Here is an 11,748-nt window from a genome sequence, read left to right on the forward strand (position 1 = left end):
AAAAAAAAAAAAAAAAAAAAAAGGTTAAGTTCAGTCTTCAAGTTTTTATCCAGCTTCTTTGGGTTATGTTATGGCTTCAGTTTAGTTATGAAAGCCCTTGCCACGGTATTCAAATTTGTCCTGCCTTCATGTCGCCCAGTCGCCAGACTGGGACTGGGCAGTGGTCTATCAGTTTTCAAAGCCTTTGATGTACTGTTTATGATCAGATCTATACAGTAACAGCTCAGGGTTATTTATATAAACCTTTATGGGATCACTTTCTTCACCTCTCTCCTTCCCATAATCTTGCTGACAACTTCTGGTTTGGGGAGGGGGCCCAATTCTTGGGTCCTCTGGCTAAAAAGCCAAGGCTTTAAGTTTGTCCAACTGCAGCAGGCTGCCTGTGACCACCTGTCTCTCTGTGGCCAAATGAGTAAACGACAAAAAGGGAAAAGAGCAATAGGAATATCCACAATGCTCTTCACTCTTGGGACCACATTCCTCAGGTCAAAAAGGGGTCTCCCTCCTGCACCTAGAGTGTTAGGCATCTGTCTGGCCACAACTGTTACAGAACTGCCTACGCTGTGGGCAGAACACACACACAAAAAGCAAAGCAATACAAAAACAGAACAGGGATTTTCCCTACTCTCTCTGACTCAAAGAAGCCGGCTCCCTTTCCTTCTCTGCAGTCCAGAAAAAGACCTCTCTTGGAAGTCTTTTTGCCTGCACCTAGTGTGCAGTTACCAGCTTCTGGCAGCTTTTCAGACCACCCCAAGGGATAACCAAAGGGAAAGGAAAAAAAAAATAAAAAAAAGAAACGGAATCACAGTTGTTTCAGTGGTATTTTGAGTTATAGTTTCTTTCTTCAATTCACCTGCTAACATTTAGTTTTCAAAGTCCTCAGCTGTTCCATGCATTCTGCCCAAGGTTTTTAGTAAACACAAGAGACAGTAGTGTGCTTATTCCATCTTGAGAGAAACCAAAATGCTCTTGCACTCATTCACCATTAGTTAATTTTGCAACCAAACTCTTCCTCCCCTAAAAGAAACCCTCTAGTATTTTTTCAAAGTCATAGTATGAAAGAATGCCTTTATTTAAAACACCTTACAACATAGCTAAATGATGGGGCGTGTGGGTGGCTCAGGGTCCTGGGATCGAGCCCCGCATCGGGCTCCCTGCTCCGCGGGAAGCCTGCTTCTCCCTCTCCCCCTGCTTGTGTTCCCTCTCTCGCTGTCAAATAAATAAAAATAAAATCTTTAAAAAAAAAAAAAAAAAAACAACTCCACATAGCTAAATGATCAACCAAAAAGACAACCTTAGGAGAGCCAACAGGCTCAAAAAGAATAAATCAAGGATCAAGATGTGAGAGAAAACTAAAAAAGCCAATACAATGCTATATATGTATATAAAGAGAAAGGTGAAAAATCAACACCAAAAACAGCTGAGAATTTCAGCAAGTTATTTTATCATATTTCTTCCAGGAAAATAAGCCTCCTTTTGTAAATAAAGCTTTACTGGATCCTAGTCACACCCAGATCATGGTTAAGTATCCCCCCAAAATAGGATACTCTTTACTAGTAACAGTACATGGATTGAGTATTAGGTCACCATGCCAGAAAGCAAAACATTAATGGTATATTATATTTGAAGTTTTTTTTTTTTTTTTTTAAAGAATCTGTGGTTTACTAAAAACATAACAAGTTGGAGCATCTACAACGGAAAAGACACAAGTAAGATGACAGACTTATAGGTCATCTGATTCAACAAAACCCAAAATGGACAACTGACTACATTTTTAAATGTAGCATGTAAAAAGAAATGCCATAGGTCAAATGACCTTCAACAAAGGTGCCAAGACTACAAAATTGGGGGGGGAAAAGCCATCAAACAGTGCTGGGAAAACTGGGTGTCCACACAAAAGAATGAAGTTGGATCCTCACCTTACACCATCTACAAAAATTCATTAATAATAAAGACCAAAATTAAGACCCAAACTACAAAAGTCCTAGAAAACATAGGGGTAAGCTTCAGGACACTGGATCTGGCAATGCTTTCTTAGATATGACACAAAAAGCACACCCAACAAAGGTAAAAGACAAATGGAACTACATCAAATCTTAACTTTTGCACATCATAGGAAAGTACTCAACAGGAGAAAATACTTGCAAATCATATAGGTGATAAAAGGTAAATATCCAGATTCTATAAGGAACTTCCCCAAGGGCAAAAACAAATAACCCAACAGGGCACCTGGCTGGCTCAGTCAGTGGAGTGTGGGACTCTTCAAATGGGGTTGTGAGTTCGAGTCCCACATTGGGTACAGAGAACACTTAAAAAGAAAACTAAATAAATTAGCCCAATTAAAAAACTGACAAAAGGATCTGTATAGACAATTCTCCAAAAAGATACACAAACTGCCAACAAGCATATGCAAAGATGCTCAACATCACTAATAAGAGAAATGCCAATCAAAACCATGAAATAACACCTCCCATCCATTAGCATGTCTACTGTAAAAAAAAAAAAAAAAAAAGAGAGAACAAGAAGTTTTGGCAAAGATGTGGTGAAATTTTAACATTTGTGCATCATTGGTGTAATGGTACAGCCATTACAGAAAACAGTATGGAAGTTCCTCAAAACCCTAAAGACAGAATTACCATATGACCAATCCAGTAATCCCACCTCTGGGTATATATCCAAAAGAATTCAAAACAAGGTCTGGAAGGAGGTATTTGCACACCCATGTTTGTTGTTGTTCACAACTGTCAGGAGATGGAAGCAACTTAAATGTCCATCAAAGGATTACTAGATAAATAAAATGTGATATATACATACAACATGGATGAATCTTGAGGACCTTATGCTATGTGAAATAAGCCAGTTATGGAAGGACAAATACTGTATGATTCCATTAAGAGGTACTCACACTCCTATGAAGTGTCTAAAGTAGCCAAAATCCTAAAGGAAGATGTTTGCCAAGGACTCCAGGAAGAGGAAAGGGGAAATGAATGGGTATAGTTTCAGTTTTGTAAGATGAAAAAGTTCTAGAGATCAACAATGTGACTCTACTTACAATACTACCCACTTAAAATAAGTCACAATTTTACAAATAAATGTCTGAGAGAACAGAATGCTGCTGGCAGGTGGAAGAAACCCGTCAGAGCAGAGTTACCACTCTCATCGCCCGATGAATTGGATCCTAACCTCAGACCCAGTAGGTCAGACATGCAGCAAATGGTGCCTAGAAATTTGCATTTAAAAGGCCTCCATGCGAATAAAAACTGGGTTCAGGGTTACCTAGTAATTTACCCAAAAGTCACACTAATCTGTTTTAGAGACTTTCCCCTTACCACACTACATTCAGGCCTCTATACCTTACCCAAGTGTATTAGTCTTTGGGTCAACACCATCCTAAAATAGGAGATCACTTTTTTAAAAAAATATTTATTTATTTGATAGAGACATAGCGAGAGCAGGAACACAAGCAGGGGGAGTGGGTGAGGGAGAAGCAGGATTCCCCAGGAGCAGGGAGCCTGATGTGGGGCTCGATCCCAGGACCCTGAGGATCATAACCCGATCCAAAGGCAGACACTTAACGACTGAGCCACCCAGGCGCCCCAGGAGATCATTCTTTTTTTTTTTTTTTTTAAATTTGACAGAGAGAGACACAGCGAAAGAGGGAACACAAGCAGGGGGAGAGTGAGAGGGAGAAGCAGACTCCCAGCTGAGCAGGGAGCCCGATGCGGGGCTGGATCCCAGGACCCTGGGATCATGACCTGAGCCGAAGGCAGACGCTTAACGACTGAGCCACCCAGGCGCCCCAACCAGGAGATCATTCTTTAGCGAAGCCTAGACTGACCAGAAATTCTGGATATCTTCCCTGAATCAGGGCAGTTAGTTCAGATATCCAGAAAAATAAAAGCCTTCCCCTTTTGTTCAAAGAAATCAACTGAAAATAGGCTAATTTTAATCACAATGGGTATAATTACTGCTACAGTTATTAGTTTTAATGCATACTTTAGAAAGGGTGCTTTGGGGATAGCAGTTCAAACTTTTCTGAAGAATGTAATGAGAAGCTTAATTCAATATGAAGCTTTTCTACTAAAAACATTTACACTAAAAGGTTTTGGCAATGGGTTGTAAACTTCTTCAATGTAAAATCACTGATACTGCAATACTGTGCAATGATGTGGTTAAGACAGGAGTTCTGGGAAAGTTAATGTTGAGGTGTGATTTACAATCTTTGCAACTGCCCCAATCCTTTACTAAAAATTAAATTTTAGCTTACAAAATTTGAAGGAGAAAAATAGCAGAATATCCCACTAGTCCTAAATGCCTTCAACATGAACACTACAGATTCTAGTTTTTATGGTTTCACATTAACTGTGCAAAAATACACCTCTAACCTTCCCATAGTTAATATTTACTCTCTTCATGTCCACTATAATTTCCCATCTGAACCCACCTCATTACTAGGAAAAATAGCTCAGGGTTATAAATTCAAAAGCAAAAATCTTTCTTCTCAGCAAAATTTCTTATTTTCTAACAGACTTCCTCCCCATAGCTGTCATTTCCTTAACATAAAAGGCTTTTGTTTGGTCCTGCAATCCCAAGACCTTTTAATACATGATCACTGATTTCTGTTCAGATCCTTTTGAAATCTGAAAAACTGCTGGAGAAACTGCAGGTTAAACCTAATATACCACCCCTTTTACACTTCAAATTCAAGTAATGTGTGAATTAAGTCTGTTTTAGAACATATCATCTATTCCTTTTTTCATATGGATACACTGTACACTGGACTGCAGCTTTTCTTCAACATGTTGTTAACCAGTATTCTTCAATCTGAGCCACACAAGATTTTCCATTTTTAAAATTTATTTTTATTTTTTAGTGCCCAATGTGGGCTCAATCTCACAACCCAAGAACAAAAAGGGGTGTCTGGGTGGCTTGGCCAGTTAAGCGACTGACTCCCAGTCGGTTTCAGCTCAGGTCATGATCTCAGGGTTGTGAGATCTGGCTTGCATCAGGCTCCATGCCAGGCATGAAGCCTGCTTAATATTCTCTCTCTCCCCCCAGGGCGCCTGGGTGGTTCAGTGAGTTAAAGTGTCTGACTTCCGCTCAGGTTGTGGTCTCGGAGTCCTGGGAATCAAACCCTGAGTTGGGCTCCGCACTCGGTGGGGAGTCGGCTTGTCCCTCTCCCTCTTACCCAAATAAATAAAATCTTAAAAACAAAAATTCTCCCTCTGTCCCTCCTGCCCCCTCTTGTACTCTCTCAAAACAACAAAAATTATATAATGTACCCTTTGTCTCCCTCAAAAAGTTAGTAAAAAGATTCTCAGTGTTCTGTAATTTGTTCAGATTACAGGTGAGGTAAATTCTTCTAATTGGCCTATAGGAGAGTGGGGAAATGTTTAACAGAGAAGTTCCAGATTGACTTGGGAGTTAAAGCCTGGAAAGATGGGCGCCTGGGTGGCTCAGTTGGTTAAGCGACTGCCTTCGGCTCAGGTCATGATCCTGGAGTCCCGGGATCGAGTCCCGCATCAGGCTCCCTGCTCGGCAGGGAGTCTGCTTCTCCCTCTGACCTTCCTCCATCTCATTCTCTCTGTCTCAAATAAATAAAATCTTAAAAAAAAAAAAAAAAAAAAAAAAAAAAAAAAAAAGCAGCCTGGAAAGATGAGCCAATTTTACTTCAAGTGCACTGTATTCCCTCATACTGTATTAAAAATAAAATTCCAGATGGAATGCAGATCTAAATATGAAAAGCAAAATGAAATTTAGGAGGAAAAAAGAACATCTTCATTAATCTAAAATGAGCAAAGATATCTTAAATTGGATGCAAAGCTGCTAACCAGAGGCAGCTGGCTGGCTCAGTTGGTAGAGCATCACGAGACTCTTGATCAAGTTCAAGCCACATGTTGCCTGTATAGGTTACTTAAAAAAAATTAAAAATTAAAAAACAAAAACAAAAATCTGCTCACCATTAAAGAGAAAATATTGGTAAGCTGGACTACATTAAAACTATGCACTTCTGGGGCGCCTGGGTGGCTCAGTTCGTTAAGCCTCTGCCTTCAGCTCAGGTCATGATCCCTGGGTCCTGGGATCAAGCCCCATGTCAGGCGCTCTGCTCAGCGGTGAGTCTGCTTCTCCATCTCTGCAGTGCCCCTCCCCCCATGCTTTCTCTCTCTCAAATAAGTAAAATCTTTGTCTTTTTAAAGATTTTATTTATTTGACAGAGAGAGAGATCACAAGCAGGCAAGCAGAGGGAGAGGGAGAAGCAGGCTCCCTGCTGAGCACAGAGCTCGATCCCAGGATGCTGGGATCATGACCTGAGCTGCAGGCAGACGCTTAACAGACTGAGCCACCCAGGCGCCCCTCAAATAAAATCTTAAAAAACAAACAAAACAAAAAACCCAAAACACAAAACCTATGCACTTCTGTTTCTAAAGATATCACTAATAGAAAGAAAGGGGAAGCCACTGAGGGTGCAAGATACCTATAATAACACATATTAGAATTCATCCACAATATATAAAGAACTCGTACAAACTGAAAAGGCATTCCAAAATAGGCATTTCACAAAAGATATCCAAATGGTGAATGAAGACATGAAAGGATGCTCAACTCCATTAGTCTGATGGGAAGTACATACTTTTATACACCCACAATAGCTAAAATTAAAAAGATAATACCAAGTGTTGGATGAAGATATGGAGCAACTAGCACCCCCATGTTGGATATATGCACACCTTATGATTTAACAATTCTACTCCTAGATGTTTATTAACAGAAAAGCATACTGTTCACTAAATGACATACTAGTGTTCATAGCAATATATTTGTAATAGCAAACTGTAATCTACTCAAATACCCATTAACAATAGAATGAAAAATTGTGTACACTGACAAAACACTACACAAAATGTCAAACATAAGGCTGACCAAAAGAGGCCTTACGTAATGATTCATACTAAATGATTCCATGTTATTTAAAGCTCAAAAACAGGGAAAACTAATCTATAGTGGTTAGAAGTTGGGAGGAGACGGTAGGACGGTAACTGGAAAAAAGTACAAGGGGGCATTTTCCCGTAACAACTTTATCTTTTTTAATGTCTAGCATCTATAGCAAGGCCCTCTTAGGACATTTGTGCCTTTTCACAGTTAATTCTTCCCATGCCCTTAGGTTATTATGTTTTATGAAGAGTGTAATTTATTTACTTGTTTATTTTACTCCAGTCTGTTAATGTCTTCTATGACTTTAGTTGCATTTTAATGGAATTACTGAGTGGGGGTGTGGAGGCAAGGACTTTCTGGCTTTTAAATTTTAATACACTATTTAATGATAAAAATATAATGATGCAATATAAAACTCTCTACTCGAATAAAAATACATTGAATTGCTAGGACACCCTTCAACATGTAGTCTTTTAACATGTACACTACAATCTGACAATTTCTTCCCCAGGCTTGTTTGCTTAAGGAGAAAAGGGGACGCCTGGGTGGCTCAGTCGGTTAAGCGTCTGCCTTCAGCTCAGGTCATGATCCCAGGGTCCTGGGATCGAGTCCCGCATCGGGCTCCCCGCAGAGCGGGGAGCCTGCTTCTCCCTCTCTCTATCTCTCACGAATAAATAAAATCTTTAAAAAAAAAAAAAAAAGGAGAAAAGGAGGGGCGCCTGGGTGTCCCAGTAGGTTAAATGTCTGCCTTCAGCTTAGATCATGATCTTGGGGTCCTGGGATTGAACCCCATGTCCCGCTCCTTGCTCAGCCCGGAGTCCACTTCTCCCTCTGCCCCCCTGCTCAAGCTCTCTCTGGCTTGCTCTCTCTCAAGTAAATAAATAAAATCTGAAAAAAGGGGGCGGGGATGGTCTTTAAAGGCAAACAAAACAACTCACCCCAGAAGATGATATAATACTTAGAGTGGTTACTGTGTCAGTTTAAGTACTGTACATATATGAACCCACTTAATCCTTACAATGACCCTATGAAGGTAGGTACACTATTTTCATTTTAGAGATGAGGTATCAAACAGCTAGCTATTGAATGCTGTCTGAATTCAAATTTAGATATTCCAAGGCAATTTACTTACTTAACCATTTCATTATGAATTACTCTTCTAGATTATAATCCTCCTCTGAAGCGCCTAACACCCAACTCCTCAAAAGACCAGAAGCCAATGATCTCTGGCCAGGCCACTGATTTTAGATGATTTACCTCGCATCTACTATTTTTCACGTATTTTTACCTCCTAGTTAATAACCTAACCTGTGCATCCTTGCTCGACAGGTCACAGAGAAAAGTTCCTACCAAGGTTGCCAATGGACTTCAGCTAAATGGAAGATTTTTCAGTTCTTACTTGCTCTACCTGCAACAGCTGAAATGTGATATAAACTCTCAAAATAGTGCTTTAACCAATGTTTAATGTCTATAAAACGTGGCACTAAATCACGAACAAAATTGAATATTCTGTCCTTGAAGGTTTAACTTTTGCCATCATTTTAAGAGCCACACCAAGGGAGCAAAACAATTTCAGCAGCCGAAAAGTACAAAGGAAAAGTGGTTCTCAGACATTTAAAGAAACCAAACTACCCTTTTATGAGCCTTTCTCCGCCCCCCTTCGACTCAGGGAACTTAACGAGAAAAGCCCAAGCTTAAATTCTGGTATTTTTGCCTAAGAACTTGGAGGGAGGAAAAACCCTCTTTCCTTTATTAAGAATGTGTGCTTACAGGGCGCCTGGGTGGCTCAGATGGTTAAGCATCTGCCTTCGGCTCAGGTCATGATCCCAGGGTCCTGGGATCGAGTCCCGCATCGGGCTTCCCGCTCCTTGGGAGCCTGCTTCTCCCTCTGTTTCTGTCTCTCATGAATAAATAAATAAAATCTTTAAAAAAAAAAAAAAAAAAAAAGAATGTGTGCTTACAAATAAAGCTTCCAAACATTTAAAGAGCCAGAGCAAAACAATTTGTTATCCACCGTATACGACTCACTCACTAGTTCTTCACCGACAGGATTTTCTAACATTATCTAATCACAATGGTTTCATCAGACGCATACCACCACCACCACCAGGGAGTTTTCCCCTTTGTGAAATGGAGGAAATACTAAGCTTCCCCTTATTTATAAGTAACTGCTTCCTATACTATAAAATGTTTAAAGCTCAGCCTGGCACGTAGTAAAAGGCTACGTTAGACATCTTAAGTGTCGCACAAAGCTTGAAAAATGAGACCTGTCACATTTTAGCTAACACGACGCTTTCCAGCAGGAGAATCCTTCAAGATAGATATACTGCCTTAAAAGTCCCGGCAGCACGTGTCCGCCTGGATTCCCTTCTCCAGTTGCTTTTTGTCAGGGACAGCAGCGAGCGCAGCCTACATTCCTGAAACGCCCATTGGCCCACACCCTGGGGCCAGGCTCTCTGTCGGGCCCCGGAGCTCATTGGTCGTCGCCTCAATGAGGCAGCCGCGCCGGTTCCTCCGCCGCACCGCCACACTCGCCGCACTTGTGCGCCGAAAGGCAAGGGGCGGCTAGTGGTGTGAGCGCCGCGGAGAAAGGCCCAGCACCTTCGCAACCGCCTGCGCTTTTGCGCTCAGCTTTCCCCAAACCACAAGAAGACCTCTCCTTTTCTGCCCGATCAGCCCAGCCCTCTCGCGTGACTGCCCGGGGTGGGAGGCTGGGGCCCCAGATTCCTTTGCAGGTTTAGGCACTAAAGGTATTATGTCCTGGCTCGGACGGGCCTCTAGCCCGTAAATGCAGTCAAACCTTCCAGCACCCCGCACCTCGCCCGGAACCCGCCGACGCGGTAACAGGTTACACTCCCAAGGTCAAGAGTCTCGGGGGCAAGCCTCGGTGGGCTCCGCGGCCGTCTCCCGGGGCCGCCCCGAAAAGGATTTGGTGCAGAGCACGTTAAGGCGGCGGTGGGGCCCAGCCACTGCGACACTGCTCCCGCCCAATCCCCGCCGCCCGGGCGCCACATGCTGCCAGCGCGGACCGCGGGCGGGAGGCCTGCGCGCCAGACCCTCAGTCCGAGACCTGGAGAGCCCCCTCCTCCCGCAGCACGCGGAGAGAACGAGCCCGGCTTCAGACTCGCTCCCTCCCTCCTCGCTCTCAGAGACGGGCACGCCCAAATTAGCGCCTGACTAAGCCTGTCGAGCCACACCTGCCGGGAGGCAGCCCGCGCGGCCCAAAAACGTCCCCACCCGGGGCCCCGGACCGCCAACTCCGGAGGGGAAAGTCGGACGGCGCGGGCCCACAAACCACCCCGACTGGCGCCGCCCGCCGCCCCGCACGCCGCGCGGGAGACGTTACCTGAGCACGCGGCGCGCCGGCCTCCTCCCCTCCCCCCGGGCAGCGCCCGGCCCAGCAACGGCGGCGGGAGGAGCCGGCTCGCGCCCCGCGTGGACGCGGCCGCTCCCCACCCCCAGCACCGGGGCCCCCTCCACGGCCACCGAAACGAGCCCCGCCTGGGGAGCTGCCCCCACCTGAAGGCTGCGGGAACCCGGCCCCCGCCCGTGGCTGATGCTTTCGAAGCGGCGACAGCCCCCAGCACCCACCTGGGGATGGTGCGAAGATCTCCAGATCCTTGGTTTGCGTCGGGCTGCTGCCTGGAGAACCAAACCTCCAGCAGCTTCTCGGTCCCTTCGAAAAAATGTGCAGCTTCCATCACCGTGAGACTAGCGAACAACCAACAACCACAGAAAATCAACTAAATTAAATCTCTTCTCCCGCCGCTGCCGCCGCCGCTGCGGATTGTTCCAGCTGTGTTACTAAAGTTCAGGTTCCTTTTTTTGCTATAATTTTATATTAACTTTTTTTTTAAAAAAAGGATTAATAAAATTTTCCCGGCTTTTTTTTTTTTTGTGAGCGAAAGTTGAACGTGAGTCTGTTGGAAATAGAGGCAGATACAGTTCAGTCTCTTGTAGTCCGCTGTTTCCCCGTTAGAGAGAGTAGAGCGAGCGCTAGCTAATGTCGCCGGCCATACTGTGGAAGCGAGGGCGCTGCGTGAGCACCGCATTTATATACCCCATCTCCCCCGAAAGGCCAGGAAGTGACGCAGCATCCCGCCCCTGAGGCTCATTGCTGCTGCCGCCTGTCAATCAGCAGCCGCCGAGTTGCGGCTGGCTGGCGGCCCGCCTGCCGGGAGCGCGGGGAGCTGCCCGCCGTGCTGCGGTTCGGCTTCGCGCTGTCCCCTGGGCGGGAGACGGCGCTGTGTGGTCCGTTTGGGGATTAGGAACCTGGGGTCGAATGAGGAATGGGTGGGGAGAACGGGAAAGTAGTGAGGAAAGGCTGTGCCGCGCTGCGTTAAACAACTGATTAGCAGAGAACATGGGTGGGTCCTTAGGAAGGGTTGGCGGGGTTCGGCGGGGGCGGTGGCCACTGCTGGGATGGCGTGGTGGTTTTGATCCTGTGCAGTTCACCGCGATTGCTGAGGTACTTGGCCATTCTCTAAAGTGCGTTTCCCCAAGGCGAAAGAAGCCACGCATTAAAACTCAACATTTGTCCGTGACGCACATGTTGCTAAGGGTCGGATTAGAAGGCGCTTTAATTCTGCTCGTGCCTTAGCTGATGTGCGAGTAAACGCAGTTCTCGACCCGTTTACACAATAGCCAGAAGCGTTGTCTCCCTATTTAAAAGAGAAAAGCAACGTGGCGCCCAGCCTTGGAGGGCTCTGGCTCTACCTACCTCCCACCATGTGGCTCGCCAAGCCTTGGAGTTGGCCGAGTGCAGCAGCGGCCGTGAAAGCACTGGCAATTCCGTGCTCGATTAAGTCAACTGGT

General features: G+C 44.8%; 1 protein-coding gene across 3 annotated transcripts in view; it reads right to left on the reverse strand.

Moving 5' to 3' along the window:
• Nucleotides 1-10,946, reverse strand: part of AMD1 (adenosylmethionine decarboxylase 1) — a 22,917-nt gene extending 11,971 nt beyond the window's left edge. For all 3 annotated transcript variants that reach the window (XM_044917381.1, XM_044917380.1, XM_021693315.1), the window contains exon 1: nucleotides 10,525-10,946. In XM_044917381.1, coding sequence (XP_044773316.1) covers nucleotides 10,525-10,634 — 110 coding nt within the window. In that variant the 5' untranslated portion in view covers nucleotides 10,635-10,946. The remainder of the gene's footprint in view (nucleotides 1-10,524) is intronic.
• Nucleotides 10,947-11,748: the final 802 nt, after the last annotated feature.

This window comes from Neomonachus schauinslandi, chromosome 8, assembly GCF_002201575.2.
Source record: "Neomonachus schauinslandi chromosome 8, ASM220157v2, whole genome shotgun sequence".
NCBI classification, from domain to species: domain Eukaryota; kingdom Metazoa; phylum Chordata; class Mammalia; order Carnivora; family Phocidae; genus Neomonachus; species Neomonachus schauinslandi.